The sequence below is a fragment of the Melanostigma gelatinosum genome (genome assembly GCF_949748355.1).
Source record: "Melanostigma gelatinosum genome assembly, chromosome: 4".
NCBI lineage: Eukaryota > Metazoa > Chordata > Actinopteri > Perciformes > Zoarcidae > Melanostigma > Melanostigma gelatinosum.
In genome coordinates, this window is record NC_136637.1 from 5,244,211 (window position 1) to 5,272,210 (window position 28,000).

A 28,000-nucleotide genomic window follows, 5' to 3' on the forward strand; every position below is an offset into this window, starting at 1 on the left:
CTCTGTTCTCCTGTTTTTGGCATCATTCTGCCTCCATGTTCCTCTTCTTCACTCCCTTAATTTCCAGACATATTCCTCCCTTTCTTTACCTTTTTCTTATTAATCCTTTCCCTGTCTCTTGTTCTACCTTTCTTCTCTTTTTGTTTTTTGTTTTACAGTCTTATTCTGTATCCACATTGCTCTACTTTTCCTTCTTCCTCTCAGTCCTCCTGGTTTTCAGACTTTACTCCTCTTCCTGTTAAATGTTCCCTCATCACTTCTTTCTCTTCCTGGTTTTACAGTCTTATTCCTCCCCTTCTCTCTCCTGGTTCTCTGACCTCCTCATCACTCCGTTTTCCTGTCTTTCCCTTTTTTCCCACTCCCCCCCTCTCTCTCTGGTTATGCGTGCTTGGCGGAGGCTTGGTTTCAGGCCTGGTGCTGTTGGCTGATCTCCAGCCTGGCATCAGCTCAGTGGGAGCAGGTGGAGCCCCCATCCCCCCACCCCCCCATCACACACACACACTTTGTGGTCCTGCAGTATTTTTTAGCCCAAACCGCCGCCGACATCAGCCCGTCTCCATGGTGACGTCCATGTCGAGTTTTTGAGTTTCTGCTCATGTCTGATTGGTCGGCTGTTTGTAAGTGTTGTGGGATGTAACTCATATCTCCCATAATAACCTGAACTCGCTCTGATGTTCTGACTCCACTCTAATCTCAGCTCTTCTTTTTCCTCTTCTTCTTTCTTTCCTTTCCTTTCCTCTTCCTTCTTCTTCTCCTCCTTCTCTAACCTCTGATGACACTACCTCTATAAACATAGTTCTATCTATCTGATGTGCTCGTGATAATAGTAAGGCTATTTGCAGATGCAGATTTAAAAGTGTGACTTCATTTAAATTGAACATATTTTATTTTGAAGGTTGTTTTGGTTTTATTTGGCAAGGTTTGGAGACTCTGTGCCTTCTGACACCTTATTCCTTTCAAAAATGAGTTCTGGCTATGCTGGATGATCACTGGAGCTACCAAACAAATAGTCCCAATGAAAGCTGCCCTGGTGTGTTCAGGGGATTATCCACAATAACCAGAGATTTGTTTGATGTTGTACATCTACATTCAAATGAACTCTCTTACCCGTCTGCATTGGTTCCATTCCTAAAGTGAAAGACCTGCTTTCAACCAGCCAGTGAAGGAGGATTTCTCCCTAAAATGTTATGTTATATTCTTTCAAACCCAGCTCTGACGCATCATTTTAGACACATTCCACCAGAATTCAGACTGATTGTTCATCACCTACAGAAACTTTGTGATTTCCACTAGATTGTAGAGTAAAGTTCAGTGGGTTTGATCAAAGCTTAGTAACTCAACACTGAGTTTGTAAATAAGAAGAAGAAAAGAACATACTGTACTGTGTTTAAACTTGACTCAGTAGTGTCCATCAAGACTTCAAGGTTTCTTTTTACTTCTTACTTTTCCATTGTGACGCTCTGCGATGATCCGTTGTCATGGTGACGGCTGACATGGTGTGATGCTGATGGTGAGGGTCTGACTTTGTTGAGTTTCTGCTGATCTTAATGAAGCTGAAGGAGAGCTCGAGCTGCAGTGTGAACTCAGCCGGGTGTGTGTGAAGAGGCTGCACCTGGGGGAAGAGGACCATTTGTGTGTGTGTGTGTGTGTGTGTGTGTCCGTGCCATAAACATAATTCTACCTTTAACTTGATATTAAACCAAGTCTAAACCCTCAAACAAGCCTAAAGAAGAACAAAATGCTCTGTCGCCGGGCGGTTTGACTCTCTGGAAGCTCTTTGTTGTCTTGCCCCGTGGCCTGCTGGGAGTGTTTTGGGGGGCGAGGGAGCACGTTGTCTCAGTCAATGAGTGTGAAGCTATGAATGAACGAGTGATTGACAGGGTAGATTGTAGATGACATGCTGATGTGGGTAATTTTCTCCAAAATAATCCCTTCACTTCTGCCTCTGATGGAATTCAACATGTGTTCAAATATTTGTTTAAATTCTAAATGATTCATTCTTCTTTTTAGATATTTCATTGATGGTAATATGCTCATATTAGTATTATTGTCATTTATATTATTATTAGTATTACTATAGTAAAATTAAATGTATAAACATAATCAGTAAAACTGCATCCATTCCAGGTTGTGTCGAAATGTGTTTGGATTACATATGATTTGTTTCAAACATTTTATTTGTCTTCAGCTACCTATAAATAATATTGATATTTATAAATAATTGCAGAAAGAAAGTGAATACTAAGAACAAATTTAGTCACCTAAATGCATCTGCACATCCACAAGCCTTTTATTCAACAAACATTATTGTTTTAATTAGAGTTTTTTATTGTTATTATTTTTCTCCTTCTGCTCATTGAAAATAATCAATTTTATTACATTTTTCTTAAGTTTATCTTGCAGTTATTTCTCATTTCCAGACGTAAGAAAAAATATGAATTGATTACAGTAAGCAGTTTGACTGTGATATGAAGTAATAAACACATCATTCACATTAATCATGTACCTCTCTGAAAATATGTCATACATTTATTTTATTTTTTTCTATTTATTTACAGTTTTTCTCAATTGCTAAAACACTAAACCCCATTGGCTGAACAAAGTTCTCAGTTGCCTCAACTCATTTAGCTAATTGTGCAGTCTGTTGTCAATACCTTAAACTGTGTCACATGGTAAAACACAATTTGCAGATCTCACTTAGACTTTTCAGCAAAACTCTAAACACATTCTCAGTCTCAAAACACATTCTGCACTCTCATGCACATGTCATCCATACTGGTAAACACAAGTGGCAACAATCAAATACAAATAGAGAACACATGTCATTGATTAAACACAATCACTCAAAATGGATTTCACTTGTATAGAGAGCAAAGTTTAGAGCCAGTTTAGAGAGCAAACAGGTGGTTGAAGGTGATGTCGACAAAGTGTTCTGGCCTGACCCAGCCCAAAGACAAGAGGAAGCACATTGATGATATGTTCTTAGATTTTTGTCCCTTTTACTGTGGTATTGTATACTGTAGTAGGCCTACAGTGCATTGTAGGCTGTATAATGTACAATAAACAAATTGTATGGCCTTGAACATGGTGCTTTCTATTTGTTACAGTAACAGTACTGACTGCTCAATAGATGTTGACTGGTTGCAGGTTCATATCAACAAAGAACAAGAATTACAGTATCACAGAGACAAAGGACATGTTTGTGAGATGCAGGGTACAGTACTGTAACAAATAGGGGTACAAGGAGGAGGAAGAACAAAAGAAATTGCAAAGAGCAAAGCACAGGAGTCATTTCTGATCAATTTTGAGCGACTGTAATAGAACATGTTTTCGTTCATGTGAAATTTGTTTTGAGATTAAAAATCTATATTGTTTACTGACTGCTTGATAGTGTATATTATTTTGATCACTTTGTTTGTGATTTGAGAGCAGTGTTTGATTTTGAGCACAGGTAAAACTGTTTTGAGGCGAAAGTTTCATTTTGCAAGAGGATTCAGAGGTTTTGTAAATCGTGCTTGAAAATGAGGTTTTGTGTTTACAGTTTTGAGAGAATGGGTGACCGTTTCAAGAAATGTGTCTTAGCAATCGAGAAAAAGTGTAAATCATAATTTAGTTTTTTACATACAGTCCCATTCATATATTGGCATGTTGATGATCAGCTGGACTCTTTATCATGGTGCAGAATATGTTCCTGTGTTGTAGTGTCCGTCTGTCGGCTCTAGATGGCGCCTCAGGCTTCTTTACTGGCACTTTGGGTTTTTTATTTAATCAAACAAACACATGACACTGAAAAGTCAGATGTGACTAAAGTAGAGGAAAATATCTGCAGAAATCTGGACACACAGACAACAATTCTACTTATTCAGATTCAGAAGCACACACAAAAGTAATAAAAATCTGAATTAATAAAGGTCAGATTCCTACAGATTGTTTGTTTTGTTCACACGTCACTAAAATACAGATCTGAGCGATAAAATCACATTTTCAATTTTGAGTGTGAACGTAGCCGTCATGTGATATGATGAACCTTGTCTTCACTCGAGCTAAAAAACAGAAAGCCAGAAAACAATTATTCTCACTGCGAATTAGCGCCCCCTCCCCCCCACGGAGAGAGTAATCCATGATCACACATCAACATTATTGATCATATTGAAAACCCAATTTAATTGCCGTAATCGAATTACCTTCTCTTTGTCTTGACCTTCGTCGGCGGGCCGTTGTTTAGCCGGCTAATAACCGGGGAGCCCACGGGTCTCGGATGTGTTTGAGCGGAAAAGTAAATCTGCGGATTGTCTTGTTAAATCACGCCGGCCGTCCTTCTATTAACATAAAAGCTTCTGTTCATTAACCTCGGACGACTCGCGGCTCAGCGCCTGGAGGACTGAGAGACCTGCAGCAGAGAGAGAGAGCGAGAGACACAGAGAGAGAGAGAGGAGAGAGACAGAGAGGTCAGCTGAGGTCGGCGCAGATTTATTTAGAAAGAGCCGCTAACAAACAGGTGCTTCACAAGACAAACTCTGGCTTTGAGGACGCCAAGGGCCCCGTCTCGTAAATTCACTTTAATGAGGATTTGAAATGAAGAATAATTAAAGGGTTTTATGTGGAGACACTTCTAAGGCCAGAAAGTTTTGCTGACCAAAATATCTATTTAGACTGAGATCAAATTGAATAGAAGGTTATATTAAGTTCTATACGTCCTTCTCGTCCCCATGTTGTTTGTTGTGGCCATTTTTTCTGCAGAGGAACACAACGCCCCCTTTTGTTATTCCGGCCTCTGGCTCAGTTGTTTCTCCAACTGAAGGAAATAGTAGGGGTGTGGGGATTTATCGATGCCTCTCCATCAAATCTGGGGTCCTTATTTTGACTTATAAGGCCCTTGTTGTGGGTCAAACTCCAAAAACCTGCATTTCCCATAATGCAACAGGATATTGCCTTTAATTAGAGCCATATGCCGCGTTCACACCAAATGCAGCGCGAATCATTCGCGCCACCGGTCTCGCCAGGGACTATTTGTGTTCATTTGCGTGAATCGCGCTGGACACGCCGGAGAGGGGGCGTGGCTTATCGCCCTGAAAGCCGTTCAACTGTCAAAAATAACCTCTATTTCTGCTTAGTACGTGTTGTGGAAGTCACAGATATCCCGGGAAACTAAACGCCGTCATGTCTGGGTTCATAACATTATTCAAAGGAGCTCCGTGGATTTTATCGCGGTGTATTGACTGTCTTGCAAGCCACACGTCACTGTTTACTACAGCTGTATGAACACAAAATAAACTGATTTGGCTGTGATTCAACGGCAATAAACCGACAAAAAGGGACTCCGAAATAACTACGTAATGATGCCGATTTGGACATTGAGTCTTCTCAATGGAGCTCGGATTGATCAGTGCTAGGCTATGCTAACATTGTAGCAGCTCCATCAACACTCACAATAACGTCATGTAGACATAAATACGTCAGCATCTATTCATTGTTTGTACCATATGGTTTACACACACACATTTATAGTTTGGTCCGGCCTCTATTGATATGAGGTATCGTAGAGCTCTGGGTGAACACAGACGGCTACAGGATTTATTTCCTGATTCAACAACAGCAGGACGTCAGTGATGACAGGCAAAACATCTCAACGCTGATAGGCTATCGCGCCACAGCGTCACGCCATTTTTTCGCCGAAGTTGAACATTTTCAACTCAGGCGTTTGGGCCGATTTGGCGAATTTGCGTCAATCGCGCCTCGCCATCGCAAATTTCAAAGCCATTCTGGAGCTTTTGATCGTATCTCACGGACTTCATCAGTAGAGGAGTCCTTAAAAAAGTGTAAATAGCAGAAACTCCATCTGCTGAGGAAGTCGAAAGCTCACGCTGCTAAATGGCCTTCGTTGTGAGATTGTTTTACCTGCTGCATTCGAAGCTGTCACGTTCATGTCGAATTTTCTTTTTTACATTAAGATGTGTAGTTTGTTAACATTAAGCTATATAATGGAAATGAAACAAATCATGTGGAATCGTGGAATGAATGCGTCTGTTCAGTGAAACTCTCAGCTGTCAGCAGGTAACAGCAGAGTTCAGGTGCTCGCGCTGCTGCAGCTGCTGATCTGCACGTGAAACCTCCGCCGATCAGGTCCGCTGCAGAGCCTCCGCTTCCCCGAATATCTGCACCGACAGCAGTTTGGTCTCCTCCCCCCTTCACCCCCGCATGCACGGTCATCACAGCGCGGCTCTCATCAACATTTCATGCGGGGAACGGAGCCTTGTGCAGCGGCCCTTCTAAATCAGCAGCAGCAGCCCCCGCGGACAGACTCCGCGTCTCGGCCGGGAGGGAGCGCTCCCCGCCGCCCGCAGTGAGATTCACGCAGCGCCGCGGGGGCTGTAGCGGCTCCCCGCTGCACGGAGCCAGGCTGATCTACGAGCGCTGCATGCTGCACCGGGGTCACACCGAACTGAACCGGGTTATGCGGATCCAGCGGGACAGGGAGGAGAGGAGGAGGAGGAGAGAGAGAGGGGGGGGAGGAGCAAACAAACAAACACATTTGAAAAACGACTGAACTAATGCAACTTTTGTAAAGTCTGCTGCGACTCGATCGGAGCCGAACCAAACCAAACAAACAGACAGAGAGAAGCCGGTGAGCCATGCCGTGCCAAGACTGCAGTCACACTATTTTCTCTATGGACTACTTTTCCAATAGAGCTCCTCAGAGACTGACTCTGCTTCCGGACATGAAGCATCCCGAGTGAAGGTGTCTCACCTGCACCTCTTATATTTGCAATGGTACGCAAGTATAGTCTTTATAACGGTATTATAACTAGAGACTCTATAATACCTCCATAACACCATGTCTGTCTCTTCCTCTATTATCATTATTATTAATTGTAATATTATTATTACTATTATTGTAATTATTGTTTGTAGTACCAGATGTTGTGGCCGTAAATGGAATGCAGTGAACAAGCGCGTTCTCGTGTGCGCGTACACCGCTTTTCCCCTTCTGTTTTACCTTAATTCACCGTCCAATCAGACGCGACTCTGGCGTTCAAATCCCTCGGTTCCGTCCAATCGTGGAGCGGTAAGCGGCGGTAGCTCTGGCGTCGCCGCTCCTGATTGGCTCTGCCGCAGTTGGAGGCGGCGCAGAGGTTCACGTGCCCTTAAGTGACGCTATACAGCGAGTCTGTGCGGTCCTAGAAATGTGCGCGTGTCATGAAGTTTATGGTGACTTTATTGTGTTATATGATATCTTATCTCTTATGTGATGGCTTTGATAAACCCACAGGTAGATTTAATTGTGCTTCTATCACAATGATATCCATATAATACTTAACACTTTAATGACACTTATAATTCAATATAATGTGATACTGTAATATTCCGACAGTGTCTATGGTGCTAATTAAGGAGTGTGTTGTCTTTCTTTCGACATTATTATTATTAATATATTTTTTGTGGTCCTATTATTGATCATGTCTGTTATTTCCCTTCTTTCTTAAATTACAATTTACAATAATCCTGTAGGGACTTTTAAAGTCGCCACTTTACTTATTAGTCACTTTATTGCACTTTTATCACCTATAATGTCGAAACAATAACCTCATATGTGTGTCTTAGTGGTCCATGTTCTTACCTCTTCCAATATTCCTAATATTCTCTGTAGGGTTGCATGTCGGTTCTGTCTGTTTACAGTGACCTTATTCAACTCATGTTCCATTTCAGGGATTTACAAGGTGTCAACTTCACCTATTAGTCAGTTTATTTGACTTTATTAAATTTTTATCTCCCAAAATATCAATATGACATTTGAGCATTGGAGTAAAGTACTCAAAGTGTGTCAGTAATGGTAGTTTAATCTCTTCTGATATTCTTCCATATGCTGCGGTGAGTTTCTGATTGTGGTACTTTATGTCCCATAATGTAATTGTTGCTGTCCTTCTGTGTGAGGGGACATGTGTGAGCGTAACCGGAACTTTATTGTGGTGTTTCTACCTCCTGCGGTGTCTCTAGTCTGAAATACTGACACAATGTCTCTGTCTGGAGTTTCGCAGCGTATATCTGCGGTTCTCGGAGGTTATTTATGCTTCTGTTTGTGGAGTTTGATCTCCTCTTGTTTCGTCTTTTAAGGGTCCTATAGGGACCTGCAGAGTGTGTGAGGCCTCGTCGGGTTGTCGGACCAACGTTCCTCTTATCTCCCCGTAAAGGCTTTTACATGCATCAGGTGAGACTTCAGGATCCTTTAAAGGTGGCTTTTTGTGTCATTTAAAAGCTGCTATGCTCAATCCAGCAACATGTAATTTGGGATTTTTCAACATTTTATCACTATCTTGTGAAAACTCATTCATTGATGTGTTTCGGTTGAAGTACTTCTTTCTGCGTGTTTTACTGTACAAGCTGTCTCGATGTGGTGTGTAGGGGACGCCGTTAAACTGGCTCCACCAGCTCGGTTCATCAGGAGTTTAAACACCTGCAGAGACCAGAGGAGCCTCACTGTGATCACACAAATACACTGTATCTATACTTCTCCATGTATCTGGCAGCTACTGAACTACACTTACATCTCATTGTAATACTGTTTGAGGCCCCGCTCAGAGACAAAACTAAACGACTGAATGAGTACTTTTCACGCTTCAGTACGCCCTGATATTTCAGTCCTGTTATTGACATCCAAAGTGCAGAACTTCCACCTTTCTAATTGAGTATTTTAACAGCTCCAGTCAACAGATGGAAATACTTTTTTCTTTTGTTTTAATTTTGGCTTTTTGTGCAGGACTCAACTTCAAGTTTGTTGTCATTCGAGACGATACAAAAAAAAACAGGGTTGAAAATGACAAAAACGTCACACCAAACATAGAAAAGAATGCAAAACGAGAAATAAATCTGCATCAAAACCAGTATCTCCAAATAAAACAGCAGTTTATATACTATATATATATATAAATATAGTATAGTATAAGTATAGTAATAAAGTATAGTAAATAAGTATAGTAATAAAGCATAAATAGAAAAAAATAATACAATTGAATATCCATCAGAGGGCAGGGGGTCACGTGCGGCAGGGTTATATAAGATTGGAACAGAATCTCACATGTGTCTTACATTATATAAGTGCGTGATGTAAATGTGATTTCTGAAAAATAATTAACAATAATAATCCACAATAATATCTGTGTTGGAGGCTTTAAATCGAGTCAATGCCATGTAATTGAAAGTCTCCCCGCACTGAGTGGATCCTGTCGGATCTCTATAGATCTCACGGATCTCCTCCTCCGACTGTCGGCTTCACATTGACTTCGCTCTGAAGCGGCTGTTGTAACTCATGCGGAGAGACGTTCGGTGGTTTCCGGTGGTTAAAAAGTTGCCTTTTGCCCACGAAATATTAGAGCTTGTTTTATGTCTCGCGCACTCAGAAAAAAAGGAAGCCTGTGGAGTGAGTGAGAGTGGAGACTGAGAGGAAGCGGAGCCGCAGAGCCGCAGGCTGGACCTGGACTTGGACTTGATTAAGCGCAGGGGGAGGAGAAGCGGTCAGCCGGGGAGTTACGATCCAAAGTTGCGCGGAAGCACGCGGGACTTTGGCGGAGCCGCAAGACGGACTCTCCGCGGTGATTAATTCCATTTATCCCTCCTTAACATATGAACTTCGTGTGTTGTTGCTTAAGCTGCCCACTGGACCCCGTTAAGTTGTTTCTTTAGAAACACGGCGAACATTCCGTCAGAGCTGCAGAGAAATTTCCACCTCGTGTTTTCTAATCAATACCGATCAAACTGATCAGTTTCATCTCAATGTTCTCCAGAGCGGCGTGATCCCGGAGCGCACACACACACACACACGCACACACACACACGCACACACACACACACACACACACACACACACACACACACGCACACACACGCGCAGCAGCGGCAGCATTACCACCGGATCCTGTTTGTGAAACTGCGTGAGCGGGATCGATGGCGTTTCTTTCTGATCGATAAGCTAAGAGTGTGTGATCCCTTGGAGCTCTGCAGGGGTCAGTGCGCACTGTCCCGCGGCCGCACGCACGCACGCAAAAACACACACCGACGCTGTCCGGGCGGCGGAGCAGCGAGTAAAGGTCCCGGAGCTCGGAGCAGCAGAAAAGGCATGAGGAGTGGCGAGGAGGTGGCGCTCCGCTCTCCGTCCGGAACACGTCTCTCTCTCTCCCTCCTGCTCGCTCTCTCTCTCTCTCTCTCTCTCTCTCTCTCTCTCTCTCTCTCTCTCTCTCTCTCTCTCTCTCTTCTTTACCGTCTCCTCCTGTTGGAGATAAATTAACGGAAAGCAGCTGTCGGTTGTTTTAGAGGCGAGGCGGCCGTCTGGCAGCTCAGGGATCCCGTTTTGCCTCTTTCTTTCTTCCTGGTCAGTTCTCTTTTCACGGGACTCCGCTGCTGCTGCTGCACCGCGCCCCTCCAGTCCCGAGCACCGAGGAGCCGCACCGCCGCACGCCGGCCACAGCGCGCTGCAGGACGGATAGACATGTTGCCGAGGTCCGCCGGTCGCTGCGGATCTCCCGCGGTTTGAAATGCAGTTTCGGGACGTTTTGGAGATTTACACCGTCCACCACCACCACTACCAGCCGCTCTTGCCTCGCAACCCCCCGGCTCCGACACCACACCGGGCTTCCCTGTGACTTTTCTTTTTTTTCTTCTTTTTTTGTGTGGAACTTTTCGGCTTTTCTAACGGGACTTTTTCATCTTGTTGCCGGAGATGTTCTTCGTGTCTGGGCTGAAAGTTGTGCGCTCCCCGGAGGAGGGCCTCTAACAGGTCCGGACAGTACATGTAACCCGAGGCGGAGGTCAAAGTTCAGCTCTGGTTGGAAATGTGAAAGCGAAGGGGGCAAAAGGAGGGCTCTATTTCCCCCTCTCTCTCTCACACACACTCTCTCACTCCTTTTTTCTGTTCTTTCCTTTTTTTTCGCTGCACATCACTGCGCACACTCACGCGCAAACACACACACACACACACACACACACATACACACACAGGCTGGAGTTACAGTAACACCCCCCACCCCCACACACACAAACAAACACACACACACCTCTTCCAGATCTAAGATTAGATCCGACAGATATGTATTCTCCGCTATGTTTAACACAGGTGAGTGTGCTCTTCAAACTTTTTTTTAAATTCTCTTAACGGTGTTTCTTTTGCAGCTCGAGCTCTCCGCGAGCTCTCTTATAGCCCGTTTACTGTACACCGAGGACAGTATGGACTCTATAGACGGTTCTATAGAGTCCGCGGACCCGCTGCAACTCGCTCTCTCTCTCTTTCGCCTCTCGCGCTCGTCTTCCTCCGCGCGGCAGCACATGGCGGACGGCGCCTCTAAAGTTCCTTTCGTTAACATGAGTTATATATATATATATATATAAATATATAATACACACCGCGCAGTTGTTTCTGTGGTTGTTCGAGACGCTGGTGTGTCGGTTTTCTGTGCGGGCTAAGCAGACACTTTGCTGCTCGACTGACTACCCCCCCCAGCTCTTTGGCTCCCGCTTACCCGGCTCAGCCCTGACCGGAGCTCCGGCGTAGAGTTTCACGTGGATGTCGGTTGTTTGTGCAGGACGTTTTTCTAATTTTTTACCGTAAAGTTTGAATGCTATATACTTGCGTACAATAACGTGGACGGGTGACCTCGCAGGTTATTTCTGTTCTCTTCTGCCCCAAAACTTTCCAACTGTGGCTCCACACGCAGAGACACTTTTAGACACACTGACTTCAGTTCAGTTTAAGTGAGACATGATGGAAAATATTTGAATTCTTTTTTTCTCTTTTTTTTACGGCTGTGGTAGTTTATATGACATGTTGTATCTGTTGAAGGAGGTTTCATATTTGTGCAGAATGTGACGCAGGATCAATGTACAGATAGGGAGCATGAAGGCTTTGCAGGAGTTTCAGAACCCCCCCCCCCCCCCCCAACCCTTATCTTCTTCTTATCTTCGGCTGCTTGTATTGAACCCTGAAGGTTTGATCCTGTTCTGTTAAAAAAATCTAAGTGGATTTAATTATGGATCGCTTCCTTTGTGCTGCTGTCCAGGCCTCACGCAGGAACCTGCAGGCCTGACTCAAATATGTGTCTCTGCAGAAAAAATAAACACCCAAAATGTTTGTGTCAGAGGTGACCTGAGGTGACACAGCAGCAGACCTGCAGCAAGCAGAAAATGTCATTCCACACCTACACAGAGGACGGAACTGGTGACTAAATTATTTGGGATATATTTACAGACCCAAAATCCCTGAATTTAAATAAAACCTCTTTGCATATTTATCCGTTAGTAACTTAAATTTGACCTCATTTTATCTCTTTAAAAAAATGTTTTTTCCTCTGCCGCAGTGTTGTGTTTGGGGTCAGAGGTTAAAAAAAAGGGGATTTAAGAGCTTTTTTTGGGTGTGACCTCATGGAGATTCTGGCTGCAGATTTTGGCTTCCTCTTGTAGGAATTATCGTCTTAATCTCCTGAATTAACCCCAGCGTATCGACACAAATAGATTTAAATCGTAAAACACATTGAATCACACTGAATTATATTTAAATATATATATTTTTTATTTCAGCATCTGACACACACATTTCTTTTAAATGAATCCACCAATTATTTAAAATGCATTTCATTGCCAGGATTGGCTTGCAAATGAAATTAGATGTCATATTTTAATTATTTATAACCAAACCGTTATTCCTTCTTTATGATCCAGAAAGAAGATCATTCATTGATATTTAACTCTTAACAATTTCTAAATGAGTGGATTTATCGATCCAGGGACACAGTGGAAGGAGATCATGCAGTTGCATCCACTGTGGAACATTTAGTTGGTGTTGGCTGTTTTAAACGTCTCGGTTCGTCATCTTTTTTTCCTGACTCGTCTGATATTTTTGCTGCAGCTTTGTTGAATCCAAAATTTGCCACAAAAAAATTAATAAACAGATTTGTCATCTTGATTTTCTGGTTGGAGGTTCGGTCTGTGTTGAGACGCGTTCGAAGACGACCTGAAACTGCACGAAACATTTAGGAGCTTTAACGTTTAATCAGATTATCGGGCAGTAAAACCAATAATCAGCAGACAGAGTCGCTTTTATAAATCCTGCTCAGTGGAGGGTTTGGGGAAAAAAAGTGTTTCAGAGGTTTAAACATGTTTTTTTTTACTGGTTTGGTCTTTTGAAAACGTCTTATCGAGCCGATGTTTTTTCTCTTAGCTTAATGGTTGCATGATATTTTCTGTTCATTTTTGTTTTAATTCTTCCGATATTTTTGATTATTTTCCCACATTGAACAGAAGCTTGTGTGGTTGTGTGCGTAACGAGCTGCTCACTGACGCTTTTTGTCCATCCTGATACAATCCAACCAGCCTGGACCAAACACCCTATTTTAATTTCACATTTCAAATTTAATGTAAGTATATGTATATTTAAGTGAATGTTGGTTAAAACTGCTGATTTATTTGAAAAACACTTTCAGGTAAACTTGAACTGGTGTTTCCTGATTAATAAAAAACAAAAAAAACAGTTTGGGATGTAAATGTTGGAGGATTTCCTGCTGAGCTGCCGGATTCAAAGAACACTAAATAAAATCAGATGCATTAAGTGCCAGTGACGTAAGCGTCTGCGTTTTGGCCCTCAGCCAACCAGCGGGGGGCACCCTCAAACGAAGCCCTTTTAATTGTAAATCAACACTTTAAAGATGCTCCTATTAATCCTGGCCTGTGGTACTTTTCGTGATTTTTGTGCCGTTATGACACATTTTTTGCGCATGACGCCTCAGAATTTTGCGGCGCTGACGAAATCTGGATGTTTGATTGCGAATACGTTTTCTCAAGCTAGCTTTTTAGTTGGCTTCATTTTTTGGCATTTTCATTGTTCTCTTTATATCATTTTTATGGTCATAGAAGCAGGAGTTGGAATACTACAAAAAAGCATGTTGGGATATATATGTATAAAAAACGTAAACCAGGAGCCAGAGGAGTCACTGAAACAAACGGTCCACCAGCAGTAAAACCAAGAAAGGTGTCATGTAGGATGTAGGAAGGGTTCATGGTTCCATGCTGCATTTCCTGCAAACATGACCATGACCTCTGAATGGATCTTCCATTCCTTCACTTCTTTGACATATTCTTTAGGCTCTGATTGGCTCCCAGATGTCAGGGGACTTGCCTGGCATCTGTGCGTAGACGTTTGTGCGGTCGAGGCTGCTGCCCACCGTTAGTGGTTAGGCCTCGCCGGCGAAGCCGCTGAGCCCGAGCGACACGACGATAATTCCCCCAGTGTGCCGGTTTGGGTGTCAATAGACGGGGGAGGCAGGGAGGGTTACCATTATTGCCCCCCCCCCCCGCCTTAAATGATTCATTCAGGGGGGTTGTTGTCACAGGCCTGTTGTTCGGAGCCCATTACATCTGCACCAAGGTGCAGAGGTGTGGAGGGGTGTGCAGCATATAAGCCTCGGCCACCAGCTCCCAGACTCTCCCCCTCGCAGGTTTACAAACGCAGATTTCCTCCGAGGGGAAAGAAAGAAGAAGACCCCTGAAGGAGGCGCAGAAAGAACCCCGGGGAGCCGCGACAGAGAGAAAATAAATTACAGAAACGAGAGAAAAAGTGCACGAGAGAGATTATCTCACACCAACTGGCAGAGTTTGAGCTTGTTTGGAAAAACAGAAACAGAACTTTTTGTTTTTTGGAGGCAGTATGTGAAAAGAAATGACTTCATAAAGAAATGCGGAGCTGAAGTGGAAACATAGTGAAAAACAGCAGTTACAGAAATTGGAAAATCTTTAAACAAGCCGAAAAACGCCCCTGGGTTAAGAAAACTTTGCTTCCAACGCAAATCAATCAATATTTCTTTCCTTTTAAAGGGTCATTTCCTTGATTTATACTGCAGAGAGCTGCTTTGTTCTGTCTTCAATTGAAGACTAGAGCACCAGTTTCTGATTATTAGACCAGAAAGGTTGAAAATGTTCTAATTTGAAGAGTCAGAAGCAGGTTTTTAAGCTCAAATAGGCTTGTAACGATGGATTTTGTTTGCGGTGCACAAATTCTCCCAAAATCCTCGTCCTAAAATGTTTTATTGTCCTAAAATAAGCACCAGAGACAGTCCTTGGATTGAGATAATCTCACATTTCCAATACAAATCGTCTTTTGTTAATAACTCTTTTGATTCTGCTTTGTTTTGTTTTTCCTTATTCCTGAAATAACAGAAGCTGCACAGAGAACGAGATTCATTAACTGACCAAAATTTTCTTTTCAAAGTCGGAAATTAGGAAAGGTACAAAAAAAGCGAAAAACCAGTTAAGAAGAGCTATAACATTTTAATTTTTGATTAAACAGGCCCTAAAAAACCAGCCACTAGCTTTACACCATCTCATGTTTCCATATGAATCAACTTGTATTCGTCTTGACACAGAGGCAGAAACAGGATTATTCTGTTTCGAGACACATTTCAGAAAAGATTCCTGAGCGGAGGGGAGGCTGACAACAAGAGGGATTATCTCACCCCGCCGGCAGAAAAGCACGTTTTTTAAGGCTGAATATGAGACCAAGTGACTCGTTAAGTGGGATTTGGTTTGAGAGTGTGAAGCGGCGGCGGCGGAGGCCCCGTTGTGTGAGCGGCTCAGGAAGCTGAAACGCTGCACTGGGCGGCGAGGAATGTTGGTATGTGGCTGCAGCGAACATCCAGAGCCGCCGAGCTGCAGATCCACTGTGGAATGTGTGTATGTGTGGAGGCTGAACACATCATCCGTCCGGCAGCCGCTCGTCGTCCTAATAACTGCCAGAGGATGCACACAAACAGAAACACGTCTCAGGAAAACCGCAAATAACAAAAAAGGCGGCGTTCCCAACCCGTCCTGGAGTGAGAATATCAGAGCTCAGAAAGAGGGCTCGCAGGTCTGGCTGCAGAGCGGCTGGAGGCGCTTTTGGAGACAAAACCCGTTCGCCTGGACCGTCTCCAAGAAGAAACAATGTGCTGTATTCAGACCCCTTGACAAGGTGGGGGGGGGGGGGGGGGGTGAACAATGTTATATATATATAAAAAAGAACCGATGCAGCTGGTGCTCTAATGCACAGCCTGTAGATACACCCCCCCCCCTTTTTTTATTGAAAGAAATATCTAAACCACAACCTCGAAATGAATGTGAGAGGCTGTTTTTAAAAGATCATCAAAATGTGTGAGGGCTGCCAACGAATCTCATGTTCAGCCTGATGTAGCTTCTTCCTCTGTGCCATTGACCTCCATTAAAAACACACCAGTGAGCCATCGGTGTTCCTTCATCACCAGGAACACACACACACTGGAGTTTATTTTGACTATCCGTCAGCTCCAAACTTATCCGCACCTTTAACTCGCCCGTCGTTGAATTGAGAACACACCTTCTTATCAAGTCACTTCTGTCTCTATTGAGTCCTTAACGTCTTGGTTTTCTTACATCAAGGGACCAAAACAAATCTGCCTGTGTGGCGGAACAATTCCCACACAAATCAACTCGTTCCAAGAATTTTTCAGATTTGTTCATTGGTATGTTGAATAAGACGAACTGTTGCTCTAGAATCAAGAAGAATGACGCTCAGTTGTAGAAAAGTCTTGAAACATTTTGATTCATGTTGAAAAGATGTCGAAATGCTCTTCACAAAACGAGGAACAAAGAAAATCTCCCTGTTCAGTTGTTGCTAAAGCAAAGCAGCTCACCATTAACTCTCATTGTTCTTGATTGTTGAGCAGCAACCAGCAGACACCCATTTCTTGAAAGTAGTTAAAAAAAAATTCTTATAAAATCCTCCTAAAAAATGTGTATTATTGAGAGAAGGGAAACAATATTTTTCAACCTGCTTCCAAATGAAAATCATCTTGTTTCAAGAGTTTTTTTTGTCTGCATCTTTACATTTCAACTTTACGTGAGTAATAAGTGAATAAGCAGTGTGTGTGTGTGTGTGTGTATGTGAGTGTGTGTGTGCTCAGCTCATAATGTAGTATCCACATGCCACCCCAGTCGGAGGCATTTGCACGTATCAAGATGTGTGTGAGCATCTTTGATCTATGAATAGTCAAAGTGTTGTTTTTTTCAATACGTGGCTCAGTAGGGGGGGGGGGGTCTCCAGCCTCCCTGCCTCCTCCCCCCTCGTCTCCCCCCCTCCACCCGGTCCTGCTCAGTAACCCTCTGAGGGTTTTTTATCCAAATAAGAAATGTTCCGTGAAGATGTTTTCTGTCCGTCTGTGTTCAGCTTCTCCTCTTCTTCTTTGTTGCTGTTGGCGACCGTTAAAATACCCTGAGGACAAAACAACAGAATATTTATTGGGCCACTCCAAATCTCATGGACTCATTTTACCTGCAAGAGCCAAAGAATTACAGAAACATTCATCTAGATTTGGCAGCCATTGGTTACCATTCATTCCCACTTCTTTTAGTATGCTATGAAAATCAGTGTCAGAGACTTGAGACTGGCTCAACTTCTAATGTTTTTATTATTCGCTGGTGGAGCCCATTCACTTCCCTTCAATCTTTCATTGAAGGGAAATGAATGAGGGACCAATGGTCACATGGTCTTCAGTGTCATTTGTCTTTAAACAAGATTGTGGACAGATGTTTTGAACCTCCATACTTTTCTGACTGTCAAAAGCCATCATACTAAAATACATAGGTTTGTTGATTCATTCTTTTATCATGTATTTCTCCTTAAAGTTGTAGTTTTACCCGAAAAAACGTTACCTTTAAACTGTATTTCATTGAGACACAATTGTGAATCTGCTTTGGTTTTTCATTGGAAAATGTAAAAATTTCTCAAACTGAGGAATCTTAAAAAGTGTCCGATGGGGTATGTTGCCTTCACTAATACTCAGATCCAGAGATAGTGTGGCTCGTTCCCCACTTCACCACGTTTCTAGCTTTTCCTAATCGTAGTGCCGTGACGCCTTTCAAGAACAAAACGCCGTCTGAAGGTTTCCTCCTTTTAGTAAAAACCTGCTTCTCAGGCTAGATTTGAGACTAATTCTGTTGTGATGTAACACATCAATACGTTAAATATTTGAGGTTTTCACAGCGCAGCTGCTCACCTCGCCGGCCTCCGAGTTTACAGAGACCTTGTGCTTTTAAAAAAAATCGCCTTGACAAGCTGTAATAACATTTTAACAGGAAGCTCTTCTCCTCTCCCCGCCTCTAACTCCTCCTCCTTTAGCATTTTTAAGCTCTGTGGATGTGTTTGTTTCTGTGCCTCCCGTCTACACTTCATTCAGCCTCCCGTCTGCGTGTTGTGACACTTTTCTCTTTCAGCCTAATGTGTTCATTTCCTGCTCGGGATAAGCCTGGTTTTGTGGTGGTTGTGGGAGGAGGGGGGGGGGGGGGGCAGGTGTAACCAACCCCAAATTGGGTCTAATCCACGACATGCCGTCTAACCACATTCCCACCTGGTAATAACTACACAGCCCTCATCAGCCCAAAAGCCACATAATGCACCTTTAATGCCGCTATAATCCTCCGCGCGGTGCGACCCGGAGCGCCTCCCGCTCGGCTGCCGCTGGCCTGTTGCTCGGCTGTTTGGTTTGTGTGATTCTGGTCGGTCGCTGTGTTTATTCGGGGGCTGACAGACCCCCACACAGAACCCCATACAGAACCCCACACAGACCCCCAAAGACCCACATTCCTGCCTGGGAGCCAAGAAAGAGGCTGAACTGACAGCGAAGAGTCTCGGAGAGACTCTCTGCTGCAGCCTGAAATAAAACACCTCCAGAAAACACTTTTTATCTCTTTCTTTTTTTCGTATCTTCTCTCCTTTTGTATCTGCTGTTTTCCTTCTCTCCGTCATTGTTTCCTCTCCCTTTCTGAACTCCTTCTATTCACCAAGCGTTTCATTCTGTCCTTCTTTCCTCACTAACTGACTCTCCTCTTTTGTTTCTGTTCTTTTTTCCTTCCTTTCCTAGTTTGCTTCTTTGTGTCCTTCCTCTGTGCATTCTACTTCTTCTTCTCTACCCTCCTTTCCCTCCTGCCTTTCGATGTCCATTCTTTTCCTTCTTTATTTTCTCTTTCTTTTCTTCAATGCTTCTAGTTTCCTTTCTTCCTTTGGTTTCCTCTTCTCTCTTATTGCCTCTGTGCTTTCTACTCTTTTCTTTTTCCACCTACTCCATCCTGCCTTTCTGTGTCCCATCTTGTCTTCTACGTTACGTTTTTCCCCGCTTCCTTTTTCTCTTCCTTCCTTTTATACTTTCTACTTTCTTTCCTATTTCCATCTTTCCTTCCTTCCTTTTTATCTTTCTTTCCCTCTTATCTTCTTCTCTCCTTTCTGTTCTTCTCCCACTGATCTCAAAGCAGTAAAAGTTTTAAAATAGGATCCCTTTGGGGAGTTCTCCGGGCGTTTCTCTGTAGTGCAGAAATGTGTTCTTTTCTCTGTTCATGATACAAAACCCCATGTCAGGAAAAATAAATCCTGATCTAGCTACACTGGCATCTTTTAAAAAAACAAGAAAGTAATTACTAAGTGTCCAGTTTTTACAACTTACTTTTCACTACTAGTTTTTTAATCATTACAAACTGTAAAAATCAACAGGATTTGGAAAAACGTGTCCACGCATTTATCTTCAGCAGACTGGACTACTGTAACGGTGTGTTTACAGGTCTCTGTAAAAAGTCCGTCAGAAAGCTGCAGCTGATTCAGAACGCTGCAGCTCGAGTCCTCACTAAGACCAGGAGGGTGGACCACATCACTCCAGTTCTGATGTCTTTGCACTGGCTTCCTGTCCAACAAAGAATTGACTTTAAAATCCTGCTGTTGGTTTACAAAGCACTGAATGGTTTAGGGCCAAAATACATCTCTGATCTGCTGCTACCTTATGAACCATCCCGACCCCTCAGGTCGTCTGGGACCGGTCTACTGTCTGTTCCCAGAGTCAGAACTAAACATGGAGAAGCAGCGTTCAGTTTTTCTGCTCCACATATCTGGAACAAAGTCCCAGAAAGCTGCAGGTCTGCTGAGACCCTCAGCTCATTTAAATCAAGATTGAAGACTTTTCTGTTTGCTGCTGCCTTTAATTGAACCACATTCAATTCATATATTAATCAATTTCCTGCATTTCTGCATTTTACTACTGCATTTTATTTCTTACACTGTTTTAAAAAAAAAATGTTTGAATGCAATGAATGTTCTTAATTGTTTTTAAATCTCCTTTTCTTTCGCCTTATGTTTTGATGCTTTTAATGGTTTTATGTGAAGCACTTTGAATTACCTTGTTGTTGAAATGTGCTATACAAATAAACTTGCCTTGCCTTGCCTTACTGTGCAGGCAAACTTTGTTCAAACTCAGAAACCTCTAGTTCTGCCGAGTGAAGCCGATGCTGAAGTGCTGAAAACTTGCATTCTCTCGAATGTCCAGTAGGGGCGACTCCTCTGATTGTATAGAAGTCTATGAGAAAATGACTCTACTTCTCTCTTGATTTATTACCTCAGTAAACATTGTAAACATGAGTTTATAGTCTCAATCTCTAGTTTCAAGTCTTCTTCAATGATGTTCATTTAGTAAATTATGGTCCATTTAGAGTCAAACAGACCATGTGATTGGCAGGTCGCTGCCACTACCTGAACCGTATACGTCGTCTCTACGTCACTCTAGGGCTGGGCGATATGGCCTAAAAATAAAATCTCCGATTTTTTTACAAAAAATCCGATTCACGATTTAAATCGATTTTTTCCCCCACAAATTTTTGCAGATGACAGAAGCTGTTGAAAACAATTTTTTATTTTATTTTGTGATGATTTTCCCTCGTAGGTTGATAAAAATAAAGTGCAAACAAAACCTGAACATTGTAGAAAGGTGCCTGTAGTATACAAAAAGTATTTGGTCACTCTTTTGTTTGCCTGAATCATTTAAATATAAAATTAAATTAAAGATAACATTAAATGGCATTAAATAGTAGCCTTCCATTGTAAACAACTGTGCAAATGTAACTTTTGACAGTAAGCTTTTCTAACTGAATACACTGATACAAACACAGCATGAAATAAAATGTATGTGACCCTTTAACATTCACATTTTCAAAAGTGCAACATCTGATCTAACATCAACATAACATATTGTGCACAGTAAATAAGTGCATGTAAACAAAATCAAGTGCATTCACAACATAACCAACAGTATTAAACAGTAGTGCATGTTTTTTCTAAATATTTTTTGCCAGGAAGACAGCGTCGCTTGTGCTCCCGCGGTCCTGCTCCCTCCTCAGGGCGCAACACTTCTCCCACTCGGCGGCATGCCTCTGTTTGAGGCTGTTTGTTCTGTGTCAGATGACACGAACCCGAACCATTTCCAGACCACCGAAGACACATTCTTCCCTCTCTTAAGAACGAGAGCTTCACTGCTGGCCGCCATTGTTTTCGTTTGTAAACAATGCGCGCGCACTCAACTACGGGAACCCAACGGGGGGAGGGGTGGGGGCGATTTTCTCGATTTTCAATAAAACACATCGCCTTAAAGCACACATTCGAATTAATCGATTAAATCGATTTATCGCCCAGCCCTACGTCACTCCTCCGCATTCCAAATATGGTCACTTCTGTTCATCGGTTGCAGAAAAAAACAACATGGTGACGACCGTAATCCAAGATGTCGACGGCGAAATTGACAAACTTAAACCATCAAAACGTCCACAAACCGATAGGTGACGTCACGATTGCGTCCATTACAGATTGCTGAATCAGTCTGTTTAACAGCTTCAATGGATGGAGCAACATGATACACAGTACATACTGTGGCAGCCGGAGGGGCAACCTCAGAGGAGAAGTGGTAGAGGGACGATATTGCCGGACATGGAGGCGGAGCCCCATGTCAGGGAGTGGAAAAGAGCGCCAAACCACCATCAGCCCAAACAAGCAACACCTGAGGAGGAGAGCCGAGGGAGCGACCACACCCTATCGGAGGAGGAGGAGGGGACTATAAAAGGGCCCCGGACACAGGAAACGAGGAGAGAGTAGGAGTGGAAAGAGACGGAGACACAGCAAACGCATTGGAGACAACTGGCTTACCCCTTGATCACCCTGGAACGTCTGACTACCCGCCCGGCTCCCGACCCCTGCCTGTACGACTACCCTGCTCCTGCCCGCGCCCTGGACCGTATGAGGAATACCCGTTGTGCACCGAACCGTGGAAGTGAACCCCGACCATCCCTCTGGAAAGCGGACAGTGTATTGTTGAGTGTCTATCCTACCTCTATCCACTCTCTATCTTCAGTAAAAACCTCACTTGCACCATTTATCTACCGACTGGTTGTGTTTATTGGTCCGTGTTGTCGTGAAACCCCCTTGCCACCCCGGGGGCTGTCACAATTTGGTGGAGAATGTGGGCACAGTCCGGTTCTGGCAACACTGACCGATAGACCGACCAACCCAGTAAGCATGGCCACCCCGGTGCCATTTCAAGAGCTGCTAGCGGGGCTAATCGCTAGCAACCAGGAAACCCAAAAACGCCACGAACAAGCCATGCAAGTACAAATGCAAATCCTCCAAGCACAGCAGCAACAACAATACCAACAGCAAGTACACATGGAGCAGTATATGGCGGTACAAACCGAACGCGCGGAGGCGATGCAAAGCGACATCAAGGGCATGTTACAGACACAACAGGAGCAACGTACCGTGGAGAAAGCCAACCCAGCGCGCTTCCTTCTCAAGCAGACGGCAGCTGACGATGTGGAAATATTTTTTCAGATATTCCAGACAACGGCACTCCGGGAAAAATGGCCAGAAGAGCACTGGGCTGAGTTGATAGCCCCCTTTTTGATCAACGAAACGCAAGTAACGTATCAGGACTTAGAGCGCGCTGGAAAAGTTGACTTCCGGGTGAACCTGCTCAAGAAATGGGTGCGTAGGGATGCCATGCTCTGTTTCTCTCTCTCTACCCTCCCAGGAAAAACGGAGCCAGTCGAGGTACCCGTGGGAGAAGAGTTGACCCCCCGGCAGAAGCAGGACGTCCGGGAAATGGTGGATCGGTTCCGGGACGTGTTCTCCCCGGACCCCGGATACACCACACTGGTGCAACACCGGATAATCACCGAGCCCGGGAAGAAGGTGAAGCTAAGGCCGTACCGCATCCCCGAAGCCCGCCGGGGGGCGATAGAGAGGGAGGTACAGAGTATGCTGGAGGCCGACATCATCGAACCCTCGACGAGCGAGTGGTGCAGCCCTATAGTGTTGGTTCCGAAACCCGATGGCTCGGTCAGGTTCTGCAATGACTTTAGGCAGCTCAACGCCATCTCAAAATTCGATGCCTACCCGATGCCCCGGGTGGACGAGATGATAGAGCGCATCGGGAGGGCCAGATACATCACCACCCTCGACTTGACTAAAGGCTATTGGCAAGTGGCAGTAGCCCCCGAAGACAGGGAAAAAACGGCCTTCACTACGCCCATGGGACTGTACCACTATAAGAGGCTGCCGTTCGGTCTCCACGGAGCCCCCCCCACGTACCAGAGACTGATGGACCAGGTACTACGTCCCCATCGAGAATACGCGGCAGCCTATCTGGACGACATCGTCGTGCACGGGGAGGAATGGGGGGCTCACCTCCAAAGACTGGAAGCCGTCCTGAAAGCTCTGCGAGGGGCGGGGCTGACAGCCAACCCCAAGAAATGTCGCCTCGGCCTCCGGGAAGCTGACTACCTGGGGTACACCATCGGCCGCGGCTGCGTCAAGCCCCAGGTAGGGAAAGTCGAGGCGATCCGGGAATGGCCCCGCCCCCGCACAAAGAAACAGGTACGAGCATTCATTGGGCTAGCTAGCTACTATCGACGGTTTGTTCCCCAGTTCTCTGCTCTTGCAGCACCCCTGACGGACCTAACAAAAAACCGGCTGCCAGATCGGATCGTATGGACGGCAGAGACCGAGGACGCCTTCGAGAAGCTGAAGGAAGTACTCTGTTCTGAACCAGTGCTGGTGACCCCGGACTTTACGCAACCATTGGTGGTACAGACAGATGCCTCCGAGACCGGGGTGGGTGCCGTCCTGTCCCAGCTGAGGGATGGAGAGGAGCACCCGATCACATACGTAAGCAGAAAATTATTACCGAGAGAAACGAGATACGCCACGGTCGAGAAGGAATGTTTGGCCATCAAATGGGCTCTGGGGGAGTTGAAATATTATCTGCTGGGACGACACTTTACCCTGGTCACGGACCACGCCCCCCTGGTATGGATGTCCCGTTCAAAAGACAATAACGCCCGGGTCACACGCTGGTTTTTATCCCTTCAACCATATGCTTTCTCTGTTGTCCACAGATCCGGGGCCGCTCATGGAAACGCGGACGCCCTGTCTAGACGGGACGCCCTAGGTTCCTGGAGCAGTCCTCCCCCCAGGTCGGATTTAAGGGGGGGGGTATGTGGCAGCCGGAGGGGCAACCTCAGAGGAGAAGTGGTAGAGGGACGATATTGCCGGACATGGAGGCGGAGCCCCATGTCAGGGAGTGGAAAAGAGCGCCAAACCACCATCAGCCCAAACAAGCAACACCTGTGGAGGAGAGCCGAGGGAGCGACCACACCCTATCGGAGGAGGAGGAGGGGACTATAAAAGGGCCCCGGACACAGGAAACGAGGAGAGAGTAGGAGTGGAAAGAGACGGAGACACAGCAAACGCATTGGAGACAACTGGCTTACCCCTTGATCACCCTGGAACGTCTGACTACCCGCCCGGCTCCCGACCCCTGCCTGTACGACTACCCTGCTCCTGCCCGCGCCCTGGACCGTATGAGGAATACCCGTTGTGCACCGAACCGTGGAAGTGAACCCCGACCATCCCTCTGGAAAGCGGACAGTGTATTGTTGAGTGTCTATCCTACCTCTATCCACTCTCTATCTTCAGTAAAAACCTCACTTGCACCATTTATCTACCGACTGGTTGTGTTTATTGGTCCGTGTTGTCGTGAAACCCCCTTGCCACCCCGGGGGCTGTCACAATACATATATATATATGTATATATATATACATATGATACTGTTAGAGTTGAACAAAATCATTTTTTCATTCTTAAATCTACTTTTGCATTAACCTGTTGCTCCCTCCCCATCTCACCACTACTCTCCTCTCTGTCCCTCAGGATGAATTCCATCCTTTCATCGAAGCCCTGCTGCCCCACGTCCGGGCCTTCGCCTACACATGGTTCAACCTGCAGGCCCGCAAGAGGAAGTACTTCAAGAAGCACGAGAAGCGCATGTCCAAGGAGGAGGAGCGTGCCGTGAAGGACGAGCTGCTCGGCGAGAAACCCGAGGTTAAGCAGAAGTGGGCGTCGCGCCTCCTGGCCAAGCTGCGCAAGGACATCCGGCCCGAGTTCCGGGAGGACTTTGTGCTGACGGTGACGGGGAAGAAGCCACCGTGCTGCGTGCTGTCCAACCCCGACCAGAAGGGCAAGATGAGGCGGATCGACTGCCTGCGCCAGGCGGACAAAGTGTGGAGGCTGGACCTGGTCATGGTGATTTTATTCAAAGGGATTCCCCTCGAAAGCACTGACGGGGAGAGGCTGGTAAAGTCTCCGCAGTGTTCGAACCACATCCTGTGCGTGCAGCCGCATCACATTGGAGTTTCCGTCAAGGAGCTGGATCTCTACCTGGCCTACTTCGTGCACGCAGGTAAGTTCTCTTCTTCTTCTTTGTGTGTGTGTGTGTGTGATGTGTCGCCGAGCTGCTGAAGCTTCAGCTCTTTGTTTGGTCTTTCGCAACATCTGACGCTCCACAGTCCTGTTTGTTGTGGCATTCTGTGATGCGTGGCTGAAAAGTGTCACATTACTTCAAACAAATAGCACCGATACTCTGGAACTTATCGACTGGTGACAAGAATCCTAGGCCAGAAATCGAGCATTTAGTTGTGCTATTCCTTTACGGAACATTCAGAGCGTTAGAAAGATCCCCGACTGAAAGCAGTCGTCAATGTTAGCTACATGCTTTCCTGTTTTACACTTACTGTTTCTAGTTTCCAGTTTGATTGTGGCTTGTAATCCGTCCACAAATCTGCCACATTATCTGCTTCCATCGACGGGTTACGTCAGCTACCGGTCCAAGCAGATACTCTAACTTTGGACAATAGGTCAAGCAGCTTAATCATTCCAAAGAACGTTGGACTGTTTTCTTGGAGGGATTTAAATGTCAGATTTAAACTCATCGGCTATTGTTGTCTTTTTCAGATAATTTTTTTGGGGAGCCTTTTTTAGATGGAGAATAGCTTGGAGGCAGACAGGAAACAGAAAGAGATAAAGGGTGTGGCGTGTAACAAAGGTCATGAGGCCGGAATTGAACCAAAGATGTTGCGGTTATATGGCTACAGATGCGTGTTTTCTAAAATCATATTTTTTTTGTCTTGAACATCAAAGCTCCTTTTTCACGTCGGAATCTGTAGTTGGCAAACAATCTCACCTTGAGGTCCATTTAGTAGCTGTTTCTGGACCTTTCAGTCGTCTCACATGGTCATCAGTGGGTGCAGACGATGAATGACTGGACTTTTAAGCGAAGGTGAAGTCTTTTAAAGTGCCCAGAAAAAAACTCCCATCTGCTGAGGAAGAACATGTGATTTGATTGAAAGCTTCAAAACTTCTTCTAAATGCTAAAGTATCTGAAAAAGTTTCTCCTGAAAAACAAGTTTTCTCCAAAAATTCTCCAGATCTATTTCATTTTCGGGTTCAGATACACACTCATCAGTGTGTCGATGAAACTTGTTTATCTGGTAGTTTGAGGATGAAGAATCCAGCTCCCTCTCCCAGCGAGCGTGTTATCAGCTGCAGACAGGCGTAATTTCATCAGCGGTCAGTAAAGCAGAAGTCTGAGGAAACAAGAAAAGGGCTGTGCCAGAACCCCGTCACCCCGGCGGGCCCCCTGAGAGCGGTAGCAGGTCGCTGTGTTTTCTGGGTGAAGCTGGCACACCATCCATGTTTAGAAAACAATTATCTTTGGACTGATTGCTCAGCACGTTTCCCCCCGATTTGCCACTGATTCCACGGGAAAATGATTTGGCTGGTTGGAGTATTTGTGCGTGCAGCAGCGAGCGTGCAGAGGAGGCGTTTGGCAGACTGTCTAAGTGCTTGGCACCGAGCTCCTGAGTTAGTTTGGGGATTTGGAGTTTTCTTGAGAAAAGGAGGACGGCGTCGGTGTAAAATAATCCACAAGATCCGCTGTCAGATTCCTTCACTGGGAAAACTAATACTTCAATATGTTCTACTTAGCATTTTCTGTCTGTAATCAAGTCCCCAAAGTTTTATCTTCTGAGAAAAAATCGTATTCAATCTTCATCAAATATTTCAACCTAGTTCCAATAAAGGTTTCAAGTATTTTCTGAAGTCAATTTCGGTTTTATTGAATTTCAAAGTTAACTAGAAAAAGCATTTCCTGCTGAAAATGCGTTGGAATGCTGAAAACTGAAATGAATCGCAAAAACATTGCTGAAAATAGATATCCAATTCAAAAACAAATTGCAAAAAGCTTAATAATTCAAAAAGTTTAAAGATTACAAATATGAAAAGTCATATCACACCTCTCCTGAAAGAGTTGAACATTTTGATATTTGAACATTTTCTGTGGCTTAAAAAAAGTCATCAGTGGTGATATTTGTAGTAGTATAAGTTGTAGTAGAAGTATCATTAGTAGAAGTATTAGTAGCATTAGAATAACTACTAGTAGTAGTAGTAGCAGTGATATTTGTAGTAGTAGTAGAAGTTGTAGTTGTAGTAGAAGTATTATTAGTAGTAGAAGTATTAGTAATTAGAAGAAGTAGTAGAAGACATAGTATCAGTAGTCATAGTAATTGCTGTAGTATTGGTCGTAGTATTTAATATCACAGTAGTAGTAGTAGTAGTAATAGTAATGGCAGTGGAAGAAGTAGCAGTAGTAGTACTAGTAGCAGTCGTACTAATAGCTGTAGTAGTATTACTACTTTTAGTAGCATGAATAGCAGTAGTAGTAGTAGCATTATAAAGTCAGAAAAGGGCTGAAAAATCATAGAAAGTTAAATTGCTGCAGTTCAAAAAGTTGAAATGGTGTCTGTAGCTGAAAGTAT

General features: G+C 44.4%; 1 protein-coding gene across 3 annotated transcripts in view; it reads left to right on the plus strand.

Annotated features, from left to right (window-relative positions):
• The first annotated feature begins 10,782 nt into the window (after positions 1-10,782).
• The window catches only part of nfia (nuclear factor I/A), a 125,324-nt gene continuing 108,106 nt past the window's right edge, over positions 10,783-28,000 (plus strand). For all 3 annotated transcript variants that reach the window (XM_079266705.1, XM_079266707.1, XM_079266706.1), the window contains exons 1-2: positions 10,783-11,104; positions 25,059-25,587. In XM_079266705.1, the coding sequence (XP_079122831.1) occupies positions 11,078-11,104; positions 25,059-25,587 (556 nt within the window). In that variant the 5' untranslated portion in view covers positions 10,783-11,077. The remainder of the gene's footprint in view (positions 11,105-25,058; positions 25,588-28,000) is intronic.